Below are 26,508 nucleotides of genomic sequence, written 5' to 3' on the forward strand. Positions count from 1 at the left end.
TTTCATAGACTTGGCCCTAGAAGATCAAGAATACCTGCCACCAAGTTTGATTTCTGCCTAAGATACTATGGAGGCTAGTCCCCTCATTTCCCTGCTACGGCTTTCCACGCTCGGAAGGTGTCCAACAAAGCCAACGTGTTTTCAACATTGTTCTGGAGGTAGTAACCAGGGCAAGTAGATAAGAGATATAAGAGGTGATGAGCAGGTAGAATCATCATTCTTTGCAGATGATATGACTGTGCATCTGGAATACCCCAGAGAATCACATGAAAAACTACGATAAACAGTTAAGAGCATTCAGGAAGGTGGTTGGTTACAAATGGGAAATAGACTTTACTTAATAAAAAGGGAAAATAACCCTAAAGCTCTTCCAGAAAGTTTCTGGTACACTAGGCCAATGTCTGTGAGTCTGGCATACACACAGAGTGAAGCATATGTGATCTTAAACACATTATGGACTTCATTCAGATATATTTCACAAATCGAATCCAGACCAGGCAGGTGTTAAACCAGAGACAACACCATTCTTTATCTCCTGGCACAGTAACCACACTGAGTGTGTATGCTGGAGGAGAAGGGGAGCTTACTTTGTGAATATTCCTAATTGCTGACAATGATTTTTGGCAAGAGAAGCAGTTTATCAAGTTATAACGTTCCTCCCCGGACCTATAGTTTTCCTTTAACCTCTGCAACACTCCAGAGAGAAGCAGCACCCTCCAACAAAGGACACATCCATACACCCTCTACAGCTTCAGACTAAAAGGAGAAGATGACTTGAGCAATGAGTCAGACTCAAAGATGTGGGCTTGTTGCAATAAAAGAGAAAAAGAAAAAAACAGAAATGGGAATGCTTAAGTATTAATGGGAGAATGAGCGCAATACCTCTTTTATATTCAAAAGCCTATTGAGATATCAGATATTCTTATTTGAATATTATTTTACCAGAAGCTGATACCAATTATTATATAATAGGGAATCATGAACCCAAATCAGTAATGCTTCCCCTAAGAAGGAGAACTCTGGTCGACTATCTTTACACTGTCAATCCTTGTGCCCAGCCTGCCATTTCACCTCCCCAAGTCCGCCTCTCCCAGACAGCCTCCTGCCCACAGGATATGATATAATACACTCTGTATATATTTGGCTCTGCGGCATCAAGCAGCAGGCTAATAGAAACGTATCCATTTGCAAACCCAGGCTATCAGCTGGCTCATGAGGTCACTCCTTTAGTTATTTTAAGAAAGTGCATCTCAAAGTCATTTTCCCCTTTTACCGCTTTCCTGGGAGTGTGTCTTTTTCTTGCCTCAGATACAAAGAGAAGGAAAAGGCTTAATCCTCACACACAATATTTGCATTTCTTCAAGGGGAAAAAAAACAACAACAACGGCTTTCTCAAATGAAAATAAACTGGTACCACACACTTTCACAAATCTCTCTTTTCTTTTAATCCCATTAACACTCTCCAAAAGGAGAGTTCTGTATATCCATACCTAGCAGAGTCTGGAGATAATGAAATGAGGCTCAACAACTCTAAATTAACATAAGACTACAGTGTTCAGAAAGAACTCGATGTCAAAAACACTTGGCAGACAGTCTGCTCCAATCCCACCTGGAACCCCATACATTCTCTAATTCTGATGACTTTCAGCTTCTGATCCCGCACCCATTCGCATCATAGTTTCCCACACTCCTCAGCTCTGGGTCACCCTGGCACCTGGTGACGGACACCTTTCATCCTGTCTTGCTTTCTGGCTCTCTCATATCAAGTTTCACTGGGCTTCAAGGACTCACAGGTTATGGGAAGTGTGGGGAGGGCACCAACCTACTCACTTAAAACCCTCCCCTGCCTTCTCTCCAACCACCTGTCTTCTCAGTCTTAGTCTTTGCTAGTAGAACCCCACTTTCTTTCCCTAGACAGCCAAGCTCAAAATCTCAGTCAGCTTTACCTCTTTCCCTTAACACCCATCTAGCTACTCATCGCAAGTTCCAATTCCTTCTTCTTTGAAATGCCTGTGCTCTCCAGCCCTTCTTCTCCAGACCTACCTTCATCCCCACTTCCTAGCCCAAGGCTAGTGCATCCTTCTAGTTGACCTTCCTGTGGAACTCATCCCATTCATCCTTGACAGACAGCTTTCCCTAAATTCTGCACAGCTCCTATGCTCAAAAACTTTCAGATGGCCTCTCACTACTAGCAACAAAACTAGACTCCTCTGTCTAGCTTTTCCAGCCCGCCACAATCCGGCCTCCCAGCACACTCAGTTCCTGCTAATTGCTAACAGGCAAGGCAGCCTTGCTTCTCACCAGTGAGTCTCTGCACTATCTTACCAACTGAACTCGTTCCTGCTTCTATGCCTTTTGATTTGTTCCCCTTACTGGAGCACTTTCTCGAGCTACTATTCCAATGCCGACACTCGTTCCTTATTGCCCAGCAAATCCCACATCCTTCGTGAAATATCTCTTGACTACTTCTTGAGTCAACTTCTTGTCAATCAGTAAGAACACAAGCTCTAGACTCAGAGAGCTGGCTCTGAACCCCAGCTCTCTCTGAATCTTAATTTTCTCAACTGCAAAATGATAGTGGCAAGTATACAGGGTCAGTTCAAAGATCAGAGATAGCAGGGATATATACACACAGTTGCACAAAATAGCAGTTCTACTCTTATTACTTCAGTCATCAGCCCTTTTCTCAAATTCAAAGAAAAAGTCAATCTTCTGAATCACTAGAAAATGATTTTCTAGTACTAAACACATGTGATGTATGGAAAGATACTTATCCTTAGTTTTTCAAGGTGGGTATGGTGAAAAAGGCAGAAGAATGAGTTTATATGTATCTGTGTAAACATGGTTAAGATAAGAAATAAAGAATGCCAGAATCAAAAAGTGACCATCGAGGCCAATTCTGTGCCTTGAGAGGCAAGCTGTTACCAACACACCCCAATGCCTAGATGGTTTAGGTGATTTGTTCCGTGGGATCTTTGAGCATTTAAAAAAAAAAAAATGTACAAGCAGATTATTAATGGAAATCATCAGAAAATGGGACTCAAGTGTAACCATAATGAGAAGAGAGAACTAGAATCTAGGCAGCCTGTCAGAGACGTTCCATGTGCTAGAAATCTCTGGATGGGAAATGTCTCAAAGTCCTGGGAAGAAGAGAGCAGGAGAAACAAGCAACACACAGGGAAGGTTGTGTCCACAAGCAAAACTCCATCAAAAGTTAAAAACTGGGACCAGAGTGAAATTTAACTGCTGGTATGCAAGTTCTAATTCAGAGATAGATTCTAACTTTTGACTTATTATCAACTGTATAAATTTGCCCCGATATCAAAACGAGAGGTAAAAAGCACATTCTACTATAAAAGTTCACTTTTCAAGTCTGTATATTTGGGGGATGAGGACCATTCTTTGCTTTTAAATGCACAGAGATGATATGACTTCACTGAAAAAGATGATTTTCCACCAGACTATCATTTATAATGTCCCAAATAAACAGTGCTAAGGCTAAAGGGACTGTCAATAAGGGAAAATGAACGACCACTATTTAGTATAGAAAGAGTTAAATGATTTTTTTCCAGAATTCAGCACTGTGCTCTCATTACCAGTTGGATTAATTACTGGTCCTGGAGAGTTTTGGAAACCCAAGCTACTCAATGTGCTTGTTAAGGAAGGTTTGTCTTTAATCCCCACAGGAGACAATCAACAGGATCAGCAAAGGTAAAGCCTACCCTCTCAGGCTGTCCTTTAATTGGGCCGCAACAAGCTTTCCCAGCCTCTCATTCTGATTTAGGGTTCTATATGGGCTTAAAGTGCCCTGCTTGGTCAGTAAACCTACCCCAAACCAGCAAAGGGTAGAAAGTACCACTCCTTCCAGGGCACATTCAGCAAAGAAAGATGGTATCAAATTCCTGCCAGTGGCAGTCAAAAGTAAAGATTATGTAGAAACCACAGATGATTTTTAAAAAGATTTTCTGAAATTCTAAAAAGTTTAATCCAGACAAAATGAAAAAATAATTCTCACTATGTTAGAAATTTTCCATTTGTAAATTCAGTAAATTATTTGCTGTTCAATAACACATTACCCTTATACATTCCCAAATGCCCATCTTCTCTCATTCTATCTTTGCTCTGCTCGTACCCGAGTCTAGGATTTTTGAGGCCCCTGGTGTCCATTTTGATTCAGTTACCAAGAAAAGTCTTCTCAAAACATTTGCCAACTCCCCCTCTACTAAAAAGATGAGAGTATACATAACAAATTTCAAGAGAAGGCTGCTGAAATCAAATTGTGTTGGCAGGTGATGTTTTCTATAGTCTATAGGGAAACAGGAACGTGGCAGAGAAAGAAGACTGGAGAATTTTTGGACTGCAGCTTCATTATTTCAATTTAAAATCATGATCTTCCAGGTCAACAGACTCAGTTATATTCAAATGGATATTTGAAGGGTATTAGAAAGCAAAAGCAAAATGATTTTTTTGCTCACTATTTAAAATGATTTCTACTACTGACCTCTGTTCATAGAGATAATGAAAGTGACTTTCCTTATTAGAAACGCCAATCCTATATCCCCATTCCCTGGTAGCACCAGCAGAAACACCTGCTTCTTTTAACCTCATTTCACCATAAAACACATTCCCCTAGAAACATGGGAAGAAGTTTGGAAGGAAAGATAAGTTCAGAGAATAGGAGGGACAGTCAATGAAAACACTCATCTGAGACTCTTCTCTCAAGCCAACCCTTCCGCTGTCTGTCTTCACACCCCATCAACCTACCAAACTGTCTCCCTTGTGTTCATTAAATTGCTCTTAAAAGTCTACCTTCCCTTTGCCAGAGTCTTAGATTGGTCTGTTTCTGCTCCCTCATCCCAGCTGTACTCTTCTGTACAAAAATCTAAATAAACAAAGTCCTCCTTTCCATTCACCTTCCCCAATCCAGTCACCTGTCAGCAGCAGAACACCCTTCCTTATATGCCAAATTCTATGTGCTTACATGAATATATGATGGAAAAGGACAGTTTTATTTTTTTAAAATTTTTAAAAAAGATTTTTAAAATTTATTTGATGGGGGGGGGGCGGGGGGCACAAGCAGAGGGAGCACCAGGCCTGAGGGGGAGGGAGAAGCAGGTTCTTCCCTGAGCCCGATGAGGGGCTCCATCCCAGGACCCTGGGATCATGACCTGAGCCAAAGGCAGACCCTTAACTGACTTAGCCACCCAGGCGCCCCTGAAAAGCAGTTTTCTGTGATGAAAGGAAACAGAAATGGTACCATATTGTACATATTTTACTATAACTCACTTTTCCCATTCAACATAATGTCACAGAGATCGTCTCACGGTAGTCCGACTAGAATAATCTCATTTTTAAAAAGTGGCTCCCTAGCACCCACGATATAGATTTTTCCATTTTATTTAATCGTTCTCCTGCTGATAAGCATTTAGGTTATTTACAGTGCTTGCAAAAATGTTTCTTTGTGCACTGGTGTGGGTATTTCTCTAGCAGCAAAGTGAAACTGCTGGTTAGAAGGCATATGCATTTAATTTTTTTTTTTTTTAAAGTAGGCTCCATGCTGGGCATGGAGCCCAACTCAGAGCTTGAACTCATGACGCTGAGATCAAGACCTGAGCTGAGATCAAGAGTTAGATGCTTAGGGGCACCTGGGTGGCTCAGACAGTTAAGCCTCTGCCTTCAGCTCAGGTCAGGTGGGATCGAGCCCTGAATCTAGTTCCCTGCTCAGCGGGGAGCCTGCTTCTCCCTCTCCCTCCTGCTCCCCCCGCTTGTGCTCTCTCTCTGTCAGATAAATAAATAAAATCTTAAAAAAAAAAAAAAAAGAGTTAGCTGCTTAGCCAACTGAGCCACCCAGGCGCCCCTGCATTTAACACTTTGACATGCCAAACTGTCCTCCAAAAAGTGCCAATACCACTCCCATCAACAATACACACAATACCCATTTTTTTCACAACCTACCTCAAATTTTATTACCCATATTTCTTATCTCGATGCATTGAATGCGGGGAAAATGGTAATTATTTTAATTTTCATTACTAGTGAGGCTGAGAATTTTTTTATACACTTACTGATTGTTTTTTTTCTTTTTGTGAACTGTTCAGAATGCTTTGCTTATTTTTCTAATTATCTCTTTCTTGTTAACCTGAAAGAAATATTAACCTGTTCCAGATATTACTACTTTGCCATATAATCTCCAAATATTTTCCTCTAGTCTAATTGTATCCTGCATATGGAATTATTCCCTTCTATTAGTATTCCTAAATGTATCATTATTCTTTTACTCTACTCAAAATATGCTATGTTCTACTTAAGAATTCAATATTTTTGTTACCAATAATTTTCTTATTCTCTTAATCTCATCCTGCCTATCTAATATTTACAAAATGTGGAATAGCATCATATACGGAAACATTTTTTGATAATTTTAGATGGCAGGAAAAGCCTACTTTGCACATAGGTTTTGCAATTACAGTAGGGAGAAGCAGTTTGGAACTATTCTCTACAACAGTCGTTCTCAAAGTTGGCTGCACACTGGAATCACCTGGGGAGTTTCCACACTATACATGCCTGGATCTCATCCCCAGAGATTCTGATTTAATTGGTCTGGAGTATGGCCTGGGCTCTAGAATTTTTAATTCTCCAAGTGATTTTACTCTGTGGTCAAGTTTGAAGACCACTCTACTAATGTTTTTTTTGTCGTAAAATATACATAGCATAAAAATGATCGTTTTAATATGTACAATTCAGTGGCATAAAGTATATTCACAATGCTGTACAACCATCGCTCCTACTTCCAGAACTTACTCATCATCATCCCAAATGAAAACTCGGTATGCATTAAGCGATTAACTCCCCATTTCTACTCTTCCACTGGCCCTGGTAAACTCCACTTTCTGTCTCCATGAATTTGCCCATTCTAGATACGTCACATAAGCAGAATCACACACAATATTTATCTTTTGTGTTTGGCTTATTTCACTTAGCATAATGTTTCTACTCTTTGGATAGAACAGGCCAGACCTATGCTTTTTCAAAACAACACTCAAAAAACTTAAAATTGACAGCCGATGAATATTTTCTAAGTAAAACATGTCAGGCCCTGTGAATAACTTCTTCCTAATGAAGCAATCACGGCGCTGAATGTTTCTGAAGGTTTTTCCTGAAAACTGGTGAGGAATTACTACCCTATTGCATCATCACCCCAAGGGAATATTAAAGCAACAAAGACTGCCCCAGTGAGAGTAAGAGGACAGTAAGTTCAGGTGAGGAAAGGGAAGGAACAAGGGGAAAAGGAGCAATTTTTTTTTAAAGTATTATTACTACAGAATATTTACATTAGTTTTATCTGTATAACATACTGGTTTGACAATTCTATATATTACTCAGTGCTCACCAAAATAAGTGTAAGTCACCTCTGTCACCATACAATGTTATTACAACATTATTGACTATATTCCCTATTCTGTTTCACCTCCGTGACTTATTTTATAACTAGAAGTTTGTACCTCTCAATCCCCTTTATTTATTTTGCCCATTCCCCCACTTACCTCCCCTCTGGCAACAACCAGTTTGTTCTCTGTATTTAAGAGTCTGTTTCATTTTTTAGATTCTACATATAAGTGAAATCCTATAGTATTTGTCTTTGTCAGTCTGACTTATCTCATTAGCATTACGCCGGTAGGTGTACACCCATGTTGTCACAAAAGGCAAGATCGCATTCTTTTTAATGGCTGAGTAATATTCCACTATATATATATATATATNNNNATATATATATATGCACATACACATACACACACACACCACCTCTTCTTTATCCATTCATCTGTGGATGGACACTTGGGCTGCTTCCATATCCTGGCTATTGTAACTAATGCTGCAATAAACACAGGGGTGCATATATCTTTTTGAATTAGTGTTTTTGTTTTCTTTGGATAAATACCCAGTAGTGGAATTACTGGATCATGTGGTATTTCTATTTTTAATTTTTCTTATTTTTTAAAAAAAATTTTTAGAAGTTTTTTTTTAAATTTAAGTTATCTCTACACCCCACGTGGGGCTTGAACTCATGAGATCCCAAGATCAGGAGTTGCATGCTCTTCCAACTGAACCAGCCAGGTGTCCCACTATTTTTTTTTTTAAGAGTCTTTTTTTTTTCTTTTCCTTTTTTTTAGAGAGAGAGAGTTCAAGCAGTGTGGGGAGGGTCAGAGGAAGAGGGGGAGAGAGAATCTTAAGCAGGCTCCACGCACAGCACAGAACCCAAAGTGGGGCTCGATCTCACAACCCTGAGATCATGACTTGAACCAAGAGTTGGTTGCACAACCAACTGAGCCACCCAGGTGCCCCACAGCTCCAGTATTTTTCATTTTTTGAGAAACCGCCACTCTTTTCCACAGTGGCTGCACCAATGTACATTTCCACCAACAGTGCGCAAGTGTTCCATTTTCTCTGTATCACCACCAACACTTATTTCTTGTCTTTTTGATACTAGCCATTCTGATAGGTGTGAGGTGATATCTCATTGTGGTTTTGATATGTATTTCCCTGATAATGAGTGGTGTTGAGCATCTCTTCATGTGTCTGTTGGCCATCTGTATGTCTTCTTTGGAAAAATGTCTATTCAGGTTTTCTGCCCATTTTTTAATTGGATTGATTGGTTTTTTGGTATTGATTTATATAACTTCTTTATATATTTTGGATATTAAACCCTGAACAGATATATTTCCTGTAGATATTTTCTCACATTCTGTAGGCTGCCTTTTGGTTTTGTTGACCGTTTCCTTTGCTGTGCAAAATATATTTATTCTGGCATAGTCCCAATAGTTTATTTTTGCTTTGTTTTCCTTGCCTGAAAAGACATATTCGTAAATATGTTGTGAAGGCAATATCCAAGAGATCACTGCCTACATTTTCTTCTAAAGAGTTTTATGGTTTCAGGTCTCACATTTAGGTCTATAATCCATTTTGAGTTTTATTTTTATGTATGGTGAAAGTAAATGGTCAAGTTTCACTCTTTTGCATGTAGCTGTCCAGTTTTCCCAAAACCATTTTTTGATGAGAGTGTCTTTTCCCCATTGTACATTCTTGCTTCTGTGGTCATAAATTAATTGACCATAAAATAAGTTTATTTCTGGGCTCTCTATTCTGTTCTACTGATCTTTGTGCCTATTTTTGTGCCAGTACCATACTGTTTTGATTACTACAGCTTTGTAGTATATTTTGAAATCTGGAATTGTGATACTTCCAGCTTTGTTCTCTCTCAAGATTGCTTTGGCTATTTGGGGTCTTTTGTGATTCCATACAAGTTTTAGGATTATTTGTTCTAATTCTGTGAAAAATGCTACTGGAATTTTGATAGGGATTACACTGAATCTGCAGATTGCTTTGGGTGGTATGGACATTTAAATTATATTAATTAATTAATTTTTAAATTTTAGGTAGGCTCCATACCTAATGTGGGGCTTGAACTCACGATCCTGAGATTAAGAGTTGCATGCTCTACTGACTGAGCCATCCTGGTAACCCTTAATGATATTAATTCTTCCAATCCATGAGCATAGAATATCTTTCCATTTGTTTGTGTTGTCTTCAATCTTTTTCATCAGTGTCTTACAGTTTTCAGAGGATAGGTCTTTAACCTCCTTGGTTAAGTTTATTCCTAAGTATTTTATTCTTTTTCATGCAATTGTAAATGGAATTGTTTTCTTCATTTCTCTTTCTTCTACTTTGTTATTAGTGTATAGAAAGCAACAAATTTCTGTATATTAATTTTTTATCCTGCAACTTTACTGAATTCATTTATCAGTTCTAATTGTTTTTTGGTGGAGTATTTAGGGTTTCTATATATAGTACCATGTCATCTGCAAATAGTGACAGTTTTACTTCTTCCTTACCAGTTGGATGCCTTTTATTTCTTTTTCTTATGCCAGGAGGCAGGCAGATATGGGATAAGTTCTAGCCACTATTCTTAAAGGTACCTAGAGATGCAAGTTTTTGTTTTAGCACTAAAAACACTACAGAGCTATGTACTTTTTACCACACACACACACACACACACACACACACACACACAGACACACACACAAAAGACTTCATCAGGATCAAGATATATTTCCCATAGTTTCTTTTTTTTAAGTAAATGTTTATGTAAATAGTCTATTTACTAACATAACATAGTATTATACTTGTAACAAAACCAAAAATTAGTAAGAAACAACAAAAACCTCAGCCACAGAGCTGCTTCCTAAAAGAACCAGAGCATTTAGTTCAAACGGATTTCACAAATTTCAATTTGTGTAGGAGACAATTGTGATAGTTGTTAGGGCAAATCAAGAAATTCCTTTAAAATGGTAAAAGTTTAGTGTAGATTAGCTGAAATACTCAAGCTGAATGATGATCGCAATATAGTTTTACATAAAGAGAGACAGAAAGAGAGAGAGAGAGAAAGCACTGGCAATATGGACTTGACCCTTTAATTCCATTTCTGTTTGTCACTAACTTGCTTCATAAATTGCTTCCTCTCATTATGGCCCAATTTTTCAATATATTGTCACCTGTATTGTCCCACTTCACTGCTGAGCCAAATGAAAATTCCAGGTTCACTAACTTTCTGTAAGTGAAAAATGGGTGAGAAATGGTATGTTCAGGTTACTCAAAAGTTAATACAGGTAATATAAACAGTTAGTATTAATAACTGGCAATACTATCTTTGTGTGATGCCTTCATTTTCAAAGCACTTTCCCATATAGTACCTCATTTCTTCTTCCTTTGACTCCATAAAGTAGGAGGGCATATATTTTTCTCATTTTCAGAAGATGAAACTGGGAACCAGGGCTATATGTGGTAGGATGGGGACTAGAGACTAGACCTTCCAACTCTAAAAAACCAGGCTAATTCTCAAATTTGTAAAGAATTAAAATAATGGAACACATAACATTAGAACAATACTGAATATAATTTACTCTTTGGACGACTGAGAACCCACCTTAGGATTGCACACAGAATTATGCTTGTGAGTCAGGATCATCAATATAAACATTAGTCATCTCCATTGCGTTCAGTGCAGATAAGACGATCAATAGAGCTGTCTGGTTAACCCAAGTGCAACTCTGTTACAGTGTATTTTTACGATTCTGGAATTTTATCACTTCAAGGAAGTAATGAATTACCCATATGGTCTGAATTCTAGAATTGGTGTCCAACTAAATTTACTTGGTCCTTTATGGCTACTGGCCATATGTGAGCTCTGCTTCCTTGACTATGAAAAGAGGAATTATATATATACTCTGGAGGGCAAGGATTAAATGAGATGCCCCTGTAAATAACTTAGTAGTGTGCCTTCCAAAACATAGTAGCTATAGAAGAGAAAAATAAAACAGAAAAAGAGTTGTTGACATCTTTACCCAAACATAAAGTTCAACAAACTTCTACTTTAAAAAAATTCAAGTTTAATATAAATATGAAAACATTTTTTGTGTTTCTATGGTTATAAAAGTAATTCGTGCTTATTAGACAAAGAAAAAGAAAATCACCCATAATGCCACCATGCATAGATAATCACTGTTAATATTTTGATTTTACAGTAAATAGATTTACAACTCTTTAAAGTTTTACACACATGCAACACACAGAGGCAAGTTTTGTGTGCATGTTTTAAACAAATGAAATTGATCAACTCAATTATGTATTCCCTGAAAAAAAATAAAAACCCTAGCCCTCTCCCAAAGAAACAAAATATAAAGCACTAAGCCAAGTACTAAATAAAGCACTTGAATTAGAGTACATAAGAAATGTTATTTTATAAGCAGTTAAAAACTACTGGAACGCTCTATCCCATTGCTATAGAGAACAAGTCAGCATTTTCAGTGTCTAGTATCTCACTGAATGGTAAATTTCTGGTCTCTTTGGGAGCTGCTTGTCTTCTCATGTAAATTCTAAATATCACTACTATAATTTATTCAAGCACTTTGTTCCCAGATTTTCCTATTATAAACAATGCCATGAACATACATCTTTGCTCACCTGGAGGGTATGCCATACACATGTTAAATTTTGATATGCACTGCCACCCTGCTTTCTATAAAGATCATACCACTGCCCAGTTGTATTGACAGGGTGTTAAAGTGCTTGTATTCCCATTCCCTCTCCTACCTAGGTTTAGTTTGAAATAACACCCTGCTTTTTACTATCATTAATAATGAAAGGTTTTGGGATCAATTAGAAAAAAAAAAGGTAACTGGCTCGCATTAATAACAAGTATCTGAGGAAAATAATTTAAAAAAAAAGATCCGGGGTAGAAAACCCAGGATCCAAATACTCAGAAATTCCCATTGAATTAGGAGCTGGGTTTTTCATCACCCTGCTCACTCCTCACCCACCACCTGTCTGTTTTGTTTATTTGTTACGTATTGGTTTTTAGCAATGATCTGTGGTGAGAAGGGAAAGGGGGGAACGTAGGACGATGAAGAAAACGCACACCTTCACCAAAGCACCTCTGCGTCTGATCCCTGAGTTGAGTACCAGCTTCCCTTGGATCCATCGCTACACAAAGCTCTCCCAAGTGTGTATTTCACAAGAATGGAAAATAGCACAGTTACAAATGTTTTACCTCCAACATGAAAAACAAACTGTTTGCTATGACTTCTGAGGCCATAAGCCAAGTTTCATAACATGAAACTTGTCCATGATGATGTAATATAATCAAAACCTCAGATTATTTCAACCTAACACACTAAATGTGACAATGAAGGAAAAAATGCCCATCACAGGAGGGGACATAATGCCTCACATGCCTAACACAGTATTTTTAATCAGAAGCTTAGTTAACCTCATATATACCTTGTATCTGAGGTACAGAGTAGATTCTTTACATCAATCGGGTAAAAAAAAAATAAAAAATTCCGCCTTATGTTTTCTTTAATTAGTCAGAATGGTCTTAAGGACAGACTACTAGGCATGAAGTGACAGGAAAAAGTTTAGATAATGCTTTCCTTTTTGAACCACTATTTCGGTATTCTTCCAATGTTCACAGAAAGATCTATGAATTCAACAAGCAGAAGATCCCAATGTAGCTTTACAAAATACCGTCTTGCTTTAGACCAAGCTGCAGGCTCAGACTCAGCAGGAGAAAAGTGCCACCTCCTGAGCAGTGGCGTCAACGTCCGCAGCCAGAGCACACGCCCTTGGAAGACCTCCGATCCTGGTATCTAGCATGCTGGATTCGTTTCGCTCTGACTCTTTGGTTATTTATTTATTTATTAAAGATTTTATTTATTTATTTGACAGAGAGAGAGACAGCCAGCGGGAGAGGGAACACAGGCAGGGGGAGTGGGAGAGGAAGAAGCAGGCTCCCAGTGGAGGAGCCTGATGCGGGGCTCGATCCCATGACCCTGGGATCACGCCCTGAGCCAAAGGCAGACACTTAACGACTGAGCCACCCAGGCGCCCCTCTTTGGTCACTTATCGACCAGACACTAGTATTCAGAATTCAGAGGTTACTTAGGTGCCGGGAGCTGTAATAGATGGCAGTAAAGAATAGAAACTAAAGCTGTGGTCTCAAATTCTAGATGGAGAGAGAGACCGCAGACAAGTATAAATGTTAATGAATAAGATAATTTCAGGTAGTAATTGGTGTTATCAAGATAATAAAATAGGAGATGCGTTAGGCAGTGACTTGGTAGCAAGGAGAAGCTCCATTAGATGGGGTAATCAAGAAAGGCTTATCTCAGGAAGTGATGCTGAGGCCGACTTTGAATAGGATAAGGTTAAGCATGTAATGATCTGGGAGAACCACGTTTCAAGAAACAGCCAATGCGAAAGAATGGGCTTGGAGTGTTTGACAAAAAGAGGGCCAGTGTGGCCAGAGCACAGTGACTCAGGGGGAGGCTGGCTTCTCAGGTTATACGGGGCCTCAGAGGCCATGGCAGAGTCTGAATTTGATTCTAGGAATAGTGGAAAGCCATTAAATGGCTTAAACAAGGCAGTGATATGAGCTGATTAAAGTTCTGGAAAAAACCTCTGGTGGTTCCGCGAAGTACGGACTGCAGCGGAGCAAGAGTGGCAACAAGGAGAGCAACAGAATCGATCAAGTGAAATAGTCTCTATGTGAGAGATACTTGGCTTGGGTGAGGGTGGTGACGGGAACTGAGGTGAACGGTCAGATTCAGGGCACGTCTCACAGCTGAACTGACATGACGTGTTAATGAATCACGTGGGGGAGTGAGGGCAACACAGGGAAACGAAGGGTTGCTCCTGTGCCGGCACTTGAGCAACCAGACGGATGGTGGTGCTGTTCACTGATACGGGGGGTCGTGGGGGAGAGTGGGGCAATCAAAGGTTCTGTCTGGGGCATGCTGGGCACTGGATGTCTAAGAGTGAGTGGTATAAGCTGGGCTCTAAACAGGATATAGAGGGGACATAAAGCCCACAGGACAGATGAGACGACTTGGAAAGAAACTAAAGATACAGACATGCCAATGCTGATCCCTGAGAACAGGAGGAAGAGCCAGCGGAAGAGCTGAGAGGGAGCACCGTGAGGCAGGAGGTCATGCAGGAGAGTGTGCGGTCAGAAACAGAGCAGAAAGTGTTTTAAAGGAAGGGATAATCAACTGTGTTAAATGCTGCTGGAAGACTGAATAGGACAAGGAAAGAAAACTCACAACTGGATTTAGCAAGAGAGGAGTACATTAATAAAGAAATAAGGTAGGAAAAGATGTTATAAAAAGCGCATTTGATCTTGATCAAGCTATCACTTTCAGAGCTCAGATACTTAAAACAGACCATCTCAGCAAAATTCCTGAGGAATGCTGATTTATGAGGCTAAGTGCATCTTGACTTCCCGCGTCAAAGCAAGAGGAGAGAAGCAATGACGCAGAAGGGTGTCCTTCTGAGTTTTCCATTCTTATTTCCCAGAGAGGGGAACCCTCCTTGGCGACAGTGTGGTGGTATTCAGAATTTACACGGAAAGAGGAGCAACTTAGCCCAAAAGACTAACGGTTTACTTGCCCTGCTTGATGGTCATTCATCAAAGTCCTAACAGTCACCTGTCCAAGCAAACCAATTCCGAGCTAAAAGTTTCTTTATCTAAGCCAGGGGCCCAAGTGAAAGGATAGAACTGCCAACCAGGGAGGAGACCACGTCCACGCTCTCAGGTGGGAGCATCTCCTGACACTACAGTCTCTTCCCGAAGGCTGCCGCCGCCCCGCCATGAGGCTCCAGCCTGTATCTCTCTCGCAGGTATCACCCAGCACAAAACTGAGAAGTGCGATCCGAGCCCGCCCACACCCAGGCCCCTTGTCTCTGTCTCCTCCTCACTGCCTGCCCCTTACCTGGGTCATTTTGTCCACAGAGACTGGAATTCCATCGATGGTGAGAGGCGGCAGCTCGGAGTTAACCTCCTGGGGCGCAGGGGCGTGTTCTGCCAGGGCGGACTCCAGGTCTTCCAGGATCATGCTCTTGTACTTACGCACCTGCAGGGAATTAAGGGCAGAAGTAAACAAGATGCCCCACAACCAGGGAGGGTTGGTGCCAAGCAACCGGAGAGGGGGTGGGGCTGCCTCCCTGAGCCACAGCAGAGCCCTAAGAGCAAACACTTCTACAGCTAGCAGATAAAAATACCCGCTGGCCCCAAAGACATCACACTGTACAGGATTAAAGTGAAAAGATGATGAAATTGCACGTAATAACAGCAGAAAGGAGCCAGGAGGAAAACTTTTACAGAAATACTGCTTCTTGGTTAAAATCACGTTTTCTCATTCAAAGCCGACCCCATTACCTGTTCCAGATCTAATAGGAATGGCATTCTTTATTCTGTGTTTCCCAGGCCATATGAGAAAACGTAGCTGTGGCAGTTCACCGCCAAAAATCACTTCCAAGATCACCAAGGACTTACGTCTCTCAAACTCTAAGCAACCTATCTGAAATGGCCACTACTTTCCTGCAAGGCCAGACTCCCCAACAGGGCTGAAAGGCAACAGCAGGAAAAACAAGCCATGTATACTGTGGCTGTGTGTCAAAGGGGACACTGTCAGCAAGGCCCAGGGCCAGAGAGAGCCCCGCGGGTCAAGCCCTCCTCCTTTTGGATACTCCCTGGTGACAGAGGCAACCTTTGAATCCACGATGTCTCTGTACCTCTGGTGTGCCCTGGTCTGAACCAGGTATCATTGCTCTGACTCCTTTCCTTCCCCTACGAGTGAAAGGTCTCTCCAAAGACAGAGAACTTAACAGCAGCACATTTGTACATGCACACATTCCTCCATGATGCGCAGAGATGGAGGCACGCACGGGATCCTACAACCACCAATTCGTTCACTTGCAAGAATACACAGGGGAATAAGGACACCTTAGGGGATAACAAAGAAGCCATGGAATTATGGACACATAACACGATGGGATAGGAAATTAACTTGCTTTTAGGGCACAAGCCATTATTTTAGAAAAAAAGGGAAGAGAAAACGAGGTATCCAAAAATTACAACAATGTTCAAGTCTTGGGTTTTCTGCTCCATACTGGACTCTTAATCAGGGCAAACTTCCTTAGAAGTATCTTCTTTATGAGGATTAAAAAAGAAAGATTCCCATACTCCACCTCAAGGGTGTGGAAAAGTAAAAACTATTGTTGGCTACAACTTTTGCAGTTACAGAACCTTCCAAATAGGTCAACAATGAAGGGGATGAAAGAAAAACAGTACAAACATGTATAATCATTATTACCCTAGAGATTCAGTTTTAGCCTGGCTTCTAACACACAAAAAAGAAAGTTTCAAAAACCATTGCCAGTATGTTTACTGTAACGTAAGCAGCTCGTGTTGCCATGCCAACTTTAAGGATTTATATTTTCTGCTTTCTAGGTTTCTGTATGCAATGCAGAGTTTTTATGCTATCAGCCCAGAGAAAGACAGAATCTTATAAGCCTAAGTTCTGGTCTTCGAACTTTAATATATCAGGTTAAATCATTTTATCAGTATGTAGGCCCGCAGTAAGTGAACGATAATAGTATAAATTTCACTGTGCTGGAAATACCTGGCATTCAAAGACAGGAAATCATTACATTATTACTATTACATTATTACCTAGTTTCAAATAATTTGGCCATTTTTATGGATCAGTAAAATTCTGGGAATTCATATCCAGGCATTTTGCTAAACTTATCAGTGCTCCATAATTCCTTAAAAATATCTTGAGTTTCCAAAAAAAAAAAAAAAAAAATTGCTGGTAGAGCATTCCTCCGAGTAATTTACAACAAAATAACTTTGGCTGTGACCACCATGTTTTTAAGGTTGTTCAGTAAAATTTCCCAGAATGATCAGGCTAGTGCTTCAATTCATTCGACTCATCAATTCTGAGATGCATATTCTTTCACACTTATCAGTCCTCTGAAATTGGGATACATCTTACAATTGCTGTGGATGAGGCAACTTGAGGCATGGCTGTCACAGGCTGCACACCTGTGAGCGTGGCTGTTCTCCCTGGGAGCATGACTGAGATCCCTTGCCTTTTCAATCAACAAACCGTTTGAGAAAGGAATGTGAGTCTTGGTTGCAGTTAGATATCTCTCCAGTGATCTTTCTGGTAAGATCAAGAAGCACCAGCATCAAACTTGTCACAGCTTGGAAAAAAGTCTAGAGACAACAGCAGAGCACTGTTTAAAGCCATGTAGCACCACTCATGCTCTTGATGGCACAGGGGACAATATTACATGAAATGTCACAGACGATGATGACTTTGCAACAAGAAGTTATTCAGAAGCACTGGGCTGTGAAAGTGAGGAAGTTTTAGAAATATCAATTTATTTCACTTTCACTTTCCTTTGTTGGTACTATATAAAATGCAACACTATTAAAATCTATGTCTAAATAAGCTTGAAAGAGCTCTTCCAGTAGGCATAAAATAAAAATTCTAAGTGATCAGCACTGTGCCAGAGTCTGTCAATGATTTTTCTGTCTTCATGGTACATAAATAACGGTGCATCTTATAAGTGAAAATGCCATAGATATGATGACATAGAGGTTTGTTTTTCAACTTCTATCTTCTATTCCAAAAACTACAGCTTAAGCCTTTGTTACTTCATACCAATGTCACTGTCAACTAACAGGTTTTACAAAGCTAAAAATCACTTAAAAACAAAATCAGCTGGTCTGCCTACCAATCCTTCTTCCCCCAATTCATCCTATATACCACTGCCATTTATAAAATATCTGAGCCCCAGAGAGCCTGGTTGGCTCAGTCAGTAGAGCATGCAACTCTTGATTCTGGAATCATTGAGTTCAAGCCCCATGTTGGATGTAGAGATTACTTTAAAAAAAAAAAAAAAGTATATAAAAAATATCCCAGTCCCTTTGGGGGCTGTATGAAAATAAATAAATAAATAAATTCCTGAAACACTGACTTATGACCATCAAATACAATTTACTGAGCACTTACTATGTTCAAGCACTGCATATATCATCTCAATTAATCCTCACATAATTCTATAAGGAAAATACTAGTATACTCATTGTGTAGCGAAGAAAAACAAGGTTTAATAAACTTAAGTAACTTCCCCAAATCATATATCTAGTACATAGTAATATGGCCACAAATCAAACTAATTTTTATCTAGCTCCAAAGCCTGTATGTTCAGCCACTTTGCTATCATTCATCTTTCTTCTCAAAACCACTTCTACAGTTCCCACTTCTCACAGGATGAAGTCCAAACTTCTCAGTCTGGCATTTCCACCTTTCTAATCATTCCCCACTTTGCCAATACTCCTCCAGCAGGGCCACCAGATACAGCTGTGCCTGCCCAGCCCTGGACATGATGCGAATGGCACTCTCCCAGCTGGCCAGTTTCCTAACTTTTGCAGCTACCAAGTTCTCTTCTACCTCTGGGCCTTTAATTCTGCTTCCTATCAAAAAATTATCCATCTTTTAAGACTCAACTCAATTTTCATTGCCTCTAAGAAAAATTCCTACAAAATCAAATGATTACTTATATTTTTTTAAGCTTATTTTTTTAAGAAGATTTTATTTATTTATTTGACAGAGAGAGAGACAGCGAGAGGGAACATAAGCAGGGGGAGTGGGAGAGGGAGAAGCAGGCTCCCCATGGAGCAGGGAGCCCGATGCGGGGCTCAATCCCAGGACCCTGGGATCATGACCTGAGCCCAAGGCAGACGCTTAATGACTGAGCCACCCAGGGACCCCAATCACTTATATTCTTATATATACCATATACAAACAGTGTGTGACATCACTATCATTACTTAACACGTGTTATGAAATCGTTCACATATTCAGACACGTGCAGATGATATATTAACAAACATTCTCATAATTGCCAGAGGTGGAGAGTGTTTAGGGTGTTTATAAGAGCCCTTACAGTTCTGGGCACGGAATGCGCTTGCTGAGGATTTTGGACTTGGCTGCTACCACCATAGTATCAACGGGCCCTTAGTCAGGTTGCAAAAACAGTCCCAGACAAGATACTATAATTCTTTCGCATATCTGAAGCCTTTCTGGAGAAAAGAGGAGTCTTCAGAAAGGTCCCATGAAAGATCAGAAAAATTTTTCTTACCCACATGCTTCTCTGAGATTGAAAATATGTTGTCATCTGAGATATATAACAAAAAGCTGCCCCAGTGCAGAGCTGCCCTCAGACCCATGATCCTGAAGGACACCTGGCACTGAGCCCGGCCACAAGCTGTGGCCCATGAAGTTCTGTTGGCTTTCACCCTGTTCCCTCTCCAGCCCCAGTGTCAGCCTCTTTTCTCCCCTGCCTCGGTTCAGATCTCTAATTTTCCTTTCACCCCCTGGATCCTTAGTTTTGGGCCTTGAAACCTCCAAGGACTTAGATGGATTCTTTATCTCATATTTTGTATCTAACAGTTTTAGTTATTTGTTGAGTATGTAAATAAATAAAATTTTTTACTTCACTGTTTTTTAAAATTTTAATTCCAGTATAGTTAACATACAGTGTTCTATTAGTTTCAGGTGTATAATATAGTGATTCGACAATTCTATACATTACTCAGTGCTCACCATGATAAGTATTCTCTTTAATCCCCATCACCTATTTCACCCATCCCCCCACACACCTCCCCTCTGGTGACCACCACTTTGTTCTTTACAGTTAAGAGTCTGTTTTCTGGTTTGTCTCTTTTCTTCTTTGTTCATTTGTTTTGTTTCTTAAGTTCCACATATGAGGAAATCATATGGTATTTTTTATTTCATTATTTTTTAAAATATGCTTCCACATTTCCTGTAACTTGAAGACATTTTAAAAAACCTATATTAAAAAAGTGAACGACTTAGAACAAGAAATCACAACCAACTCGAGTCTATTCATCTACTGGGAAAGCAGAATTAAAGACTGAAGGATGATTTCAAAGAAGCTGTGACAACCCGAGTTACCTCTTGCCTCTGTGCCTGTGACTAATTTCTGTACCTGTAGAACTGGTTAGTCATATCCAGTGTATCCCCATCTAAATGCTACAAATTATTTATTCCGAGGAAAGAGCTCCACCTCCAGAAACTCCTGAAGTTCTTCTGGAAAAGGATGGAAATTCTCTCTCTGTTCCTCAACAAAATATGTCTAGGCCTATTTCTACCAAGCCTATAAAAGAGGGATAGGGCAGTAAGCCAAGAGCATGCCCTCAGGGCACAGCAACTTTAAAAATCTACCATTTGCAATGCTTTTCACGCCGGCTCTCTATAAACATATATATGAACATGTATATAAAATCAATTTTAATTAATATCTACTGCTCCCCAGTGAGGTGGGCATTATCCTTATTTTACACATGAGGACATTGAGCCCCATACAGGAAAAATCAATGTGGGGAACTACTCAAAAAATCAAAGCTTAAAAACAGTTTTCACAAACGTGGAGGTTTTAGTTATATATGCCCGCTCTAGTGAATACCAACCCACAGGCAAAATTGAATGAGCTTGTCTAAGTGTTAATAATGCTGCCTTTTAGGTGGGAGCCACATCTTCACTAAGCAGGATCTTCAAAAGGGCCAAAACACCCAATGGAGTTGTTCTGGAGGTTTTTTAACTTTTTTTTTGTTTTTTTTTTGTTTTGTTTAAGAAGCTGAGGCTTAAGAAGACAAAGGTTTTAAACTGCAGAGAGAGATGCCTGGGGAGCTCAGTCAGTTAAGCATCTGCCTTCACTCAGGTCATGAACCCCGGGTCCTGGGATCAAGTCCCGCACTGAGTTCTTTGCTTAGTGGGGAGCCTGCTTCTCCCTCTGCCTGCAGCTTCCCCTGCTTGTGCTCTCTCTTTCTGACAAATAAATAAATAAAATCTTTAAAAAGCAAACAAACAAAAAAAAACTTCGGAGAATATTAGATCTGAGAGGCTAGATCCCAAGCAACTTGAAGAAACCTTGAGTTTCTGAATAAGGGAATCTCGTTCTACATTAAAGTCAAAGGCCCTTTCTGAGAGTTCAGCTAGTTTTAAGTTACTTCACTACCTCACGTTACAAATATAGAGATGGCATATGTGATCTCTGAACCCAGTAGTTCCTCCAGCCAGCCAGCCATCAAACAAATACTTATTATTCATCTCCTCCATGCTAGCCACTGTGCTAAGGAAGAGCTGGGACAAACCAAATTAATCCATCACAGTGTCCCATTATTGTGCATATTTCTATCTAGTAGAGAAGACAAACACAAAAATTATCATTAATATAAAGCTATAATTACAAGCTGGGACAAGCACTATAAAGAATGCACAAGCTAACTTTACAGTTCTTTACGTCTCAAGGTCTCAACTGAGATCCAATGTAGGATAAGAATTTAGAAACCAAGTCTGTATTGCTGAGTGCGGCCAAATTTTTAAGATGCTTTATTCATTCAACAGATGTTACTGAACAACTAACTACTCATGGCAGGGGGAATGTGTGGTACTGGGAGCATAACGGAGAACAAAGGAGATCCAGTCCCTCCCATCTTGGAGCTCACAATCTAGCTGGGGATAGATGTTAATCAAATAATCATACAAATAAAAGTATATCTGTAGTAAGTATGCACAGGACTGTGGAGAACTGGAAGGCAGCTCTATTTGTTCCCTTTGAGAAGACAAGAACTAAGAAAATGAAATTAAATTTGAAACCCCATATTTAATACCCTGGACAAACCTATGGGAGATGTAATACTCCATCACCTTCAACCCAAATCTCGACAGTGGCTCTACTATTCAGAAGCTGGGGAACCTCGAGCAAATCACTTAAACCTCTCTGAGCTAGTATTCTCTTGTAAAATGAAAATAATAATAATATGCTTACATCTCAAGGTTACTGCCAGAATTATTGAGAATATGTATACTTCAAAGTTCTATAAATCTGCTATATTATACAAATGTTAGTTACAACAATCCTCTGCATTCAACAATTCCATAAACATGTACAAAAAGGAGATTTACTTTTAAAGTAGGAACAAACTCTACATATGGTTCTATAACTTGCTTTGTTCACTTAATACATCATCTCCATCTGAAAATGTTAATAGAAAGACCCATGTTATCACATTTAATGGCAGCGTACCAGTCCTATCTCTGGATGAGCCATCAATTTATCTAATCCCTTATCTTTGAACATTTAGGTTATTCTCAATTTTTAAAAAATACTATAAAGAGTACAGTGACTGATATACTTGTACATACATCTTTGCTCGTTTAACCAATTATTTCCTTAGCTTAAAATTTCAAAAGGAAGCTGGGTTAAAATGTTTATATTTGGGGCACATTTTATACCAGTTGCCGATCTGCATTCTAGAAAATTACACCATCCTAGAAAATTTAAACTGCCTGTTGGACATGCCAACACTGCAAGTTGTACATCGTTTTCATGTTTGCCAACCCAGACCATGTAAAATGGCTTTCTGTTTTAATTCCCATTTCTTTGAAAATTTTGTTTGACATTTGTACTTCCTTCTTCTACTATGTCTTCTCTTTTGTCTTTGGGTGTCTGAAAATATGAATTTAAATGAAAAAACAAATATACAGAAAGATGTAAAGAACAGTAAAATAAATGCTTGTACCCTCACCACCCAGATTCAAGAATTGTCAACACTTTGGCATAATTACTTTATCTGCTCTGTATGCACACACACGCACACAATATTTTTTGGGCTAACCACTTAAAGTGTATTTTATTTTACTTTTTTTTTTTTAACAGATTTTTTTTTTTTTTTTTTTTTTAACAGAGAGAGAGAGCATGCACATGAGCTGGGTGGCGTGCAGAGGAGAAGGAGATGCAGACTCCTCACTGAGCAGGGAGCCTGATGCTGGGACCCTGAGATTGTAAGCAGACATTTAACTGACTGAGCCATCCAGGCATTCCCACTTAAAGTTATATTTTAGACACTGCAACACTTCTAAATACTTCAGCATGCATCTTGGAAAAGTAAGGGTATTCTCATACGTAACTACAGTACAATGATCACATCCTACAAAAATACCAGAATTCCTTAGTATCATCTTACATCTGATCCATATTCAAACATATCTTTGGGTCTTTGTTATTCATCTGATCATGTTTTTATTGATTTTTGAGAGCTCTTTATATATTAAGAATATTAATCATTAGTTTGTTACTTACTGTGTGATCTTGAACAAAATACTTAAGCTCTAAACCCTCAAATTTCTACATCTGTAAAGCACAAATAACAACAGATATATATTTCATAGGGTTACTGTGATGATTAAGTAAAAATCATAAATATAACATTAAAAATACTCAGTAAATTATAATTGCTGTTATTGATTTGAAAACATTTTTCCCGTTTGTTGTGAGCCATTTAATTTTGTTTACAGTGCCTTGCTATACAGCAATTGTGGACAAGGAGGTAATATGGGTGGAACACACTATGGAAAAATAAATAGAACCCTGAAAAATAGAAAAAAAAAATTCAACATTAACTATTAAAAGGCCTAGTAATGTTTCCAATCCCCTTTCAACAAATTCTTAAAAAAGACAATCTGAAATCTGAAATCCATATTCCAAAGATGAACAGCCCTATTGAATTTTAATTTTTCTAGAGTTTCTCAGAAGCTTCCAGCTAGAAAAGCAAAAAGAAGATTAATGACAGCTTCAGACAAGAGGACAAAATGCAAATATCAATTTTAAAATTATTACATGAAATTATACAAAGTGCTTGTAACTGTATCTAGAACACAGTAAGCACTCAGTAAATGTCCGTCATCTAAATCATCTCCTTCACTGTTATTAACAAGAGATTATGTGCAATACATTGCATACTGATTATGATAAATGATGGGCTCTAATTATTTAATACCACTCTGAATATCAGTATATATTAAGATTAAGGAATATTCTCTACCTTGAAGGTTAACAGAAGTCACCTAAAATAATCAGAGTAGTGTCTCCTTTGAGGAATATACTTTTTCAATTTTGTACATGTTTATTGTTCTACTGAGGTTTAGATATGTTTTAATTATTTTACTTTCTTATTAAATTATCCACTTAGTTGAGGTTCTTAATTTATAAGAACAGAATTAATGCACAGTATTTCCTTACAATTTTCAGTCTTTCCTTATCTGCAACTATAACTCATCTCATTTCTGTATTATCTGCTTTCTTCTCCCTTTTCCTCAACTAGCATGCTAGAAGTTTTTCTTTTTCATTGGACTTTTCATAGTATCATTTCTTGAACGTAACAATTGTACTTTTTCTGCTCATGCACATTAATTTTTCCCACATGTTTATTTATTACATTTTTTCTTAGACTCATCTTATTACTCCCTTTCCAGCTTCTTGAATTAGATGAAGTTTCTTTTCCAACCTTCCTGTATATATAAAAAAATTAAGGTAATGAATATTCCTTTGAGTACCAGTTCAGATCGAAACTTTTAAGTTTTGCTTTTATATTTTCTAAATAGTCTGTAAATTAAGAAGTATTTTTAAATTTCTATGTAGCTAATACTTTTTCCTGTCTATCTTTTGATATTAAGTTCAATATGTTCTGTACCATGGTCAAAAATATGGCCTGTATAATTTCACTACTGGGTATTTGCTCCAAGAAAATGAAAACAATAATTCAAAAAGATATATGCACCCTTTATGTTTATTGCAGCATTATTTACAATAGCCAAGATATGGAAGCAACCCAAGTGTCACTCATGGATGGATAAAGAAGAGGTGGTGTGGTGTGTATATATATATATATATATATACACACACACATATATAATGGAATATTACTAAGCCATGAAAAAAAGAATGAAATCTTGCCTTTTGCAACAACATGGATGTATGTAAAGGGTAAAATGCTAAGTGAAGTAAGAGAAAGACAAATGCCATATGATTTCACTCAAATGTTTTAAGAAACAAAACAAACGGACAGAGGAAAAAACAGACAAACAAAAAAACTAGACTCTTAATACAGAGAACAAACTGTTGGCTACCAGGAGCATGGGGGAGGGGGGTGACTGAAATAGATAAATGGGATTAAGAGTACACTTAATTTTCATGGGGCGCCTGGGTGGCACAGTGGTTAAGCGTCTGCCTTCGGCTCAGGGTGTGATCCCGGCGTTATGGGATCGAGCCCCACATCAGGCTCTTCCGCTATGAGCCTGCTTCTTCCTCTCCCACTCCCCCTGCTTGTGTTCCCTCTCTCGCTGGCTGTCTCTATCTCTGTCGAATAAATAAATAAATAAATCTTAAAAAAAAAAAAAAAGAATTAAAAAAAAAAAGAGTACACTTAATTTTCATGAGCACTGAAAAATGTACAGAATTGTTGAATCATTGAATTATATACCTGAAACGAATATAACACTGCATGTTAATTATGTTTCAATTTTTAAAAAAATTTGTAGTTCTAGCTGAAAAACAAAATTTAAGTATTTCTTTGAAAACAAACAAACAAACAAACCATAAGGCCTGTATAATCTCTGTATTTTACAATTTATTAAGATTTTATTTGGGGCCTAATAATAATATTTGGTCAAGTCTTATAATTCATTCATGTAATTTTTCAAATATGGCATATTCTCTCCTTGTACAGTATCAGTGCTAACATATACATCTTTTATGTTAATTCAGATCCCTATATTCTTATCTCATTTTCTTCCTTAATCTGACAAAGATATTAAAGCCTCCTGCCATTGTCATTTATTTTTCCTTATATTTGTAATTTTTTGATCTACACACTTTGCTTTAATGTCACTTGAGGCATAAAAGGTTCATTATAAATTTATACTGCTTATCAATTCCAAATTACCTCTGGTTCTCAGTTAATATTCATTTGTCTTGAGAATCTGGCTTTGTCTGGTATTAATGTTATGATCCATGACTTATTTTTTGTAGGTATTTGTCTGACGTACCTTTGCCTATTATTTTACTCTTAACATTTTTAACAGCTTTATTGAGATTATACTTCATATACCCTACATATTAGTTTCCTATGGCTGCCACAAGTATCATTAACTTGGTGGCTTAAACCAACAGAAATTCATTCTCTTAGTTTCACTGGCTAAAGTCAAGGTTATTGGCAAGGCTGGTCCTTCTGGAGGC

General features: G+C 38.6%; 1 protein-coding gene across 7 annotated transcripts in view; it reads right to left on the minus strand.

Moving 5' to 3' along the window:
- NRF1 (nuclear respiratory factor 1) overlaps positions 1 to 26,508 on the minus strand; it is a 141,411-nt gene that overhangs the window by 48,098 nt on the left and 66,805 nt on the right. For all 7 annotated transcript variants that reach the window (XR_005838512.1, XM_040644003.1, XM_040644008.1 and 4 more), the window contains exon 5: positions 15,324 to 15,464. Coding sequence is in view for 6 of the 7 variants with exons in the window: in XM_040644003.1 (XP_040499937.1) it covers positions 15,324 to 15,464 (141 nt within the window). In the remaining variant the exon portion in view is untranslated. The remainder of the gene's footprint in view (positions 1 to 15,323; positions 15,465 to 26,508) is intronic.

Source organism: Ursus maritimus, unplaced genomic scaffold, assembly GCF_017311325.1.
Source record: "Ursus maritimus isolate PB19 unplaced genomic scaffold, ASM1731132v1 scaffold_3, whole genome shotgun sequence".
Taxonomy (NCBI): Eukaryota; Metazoa; Chordata; class Mammalia; order Carnivora; family Ursidae; genus Ursus; species Ursus maritimus.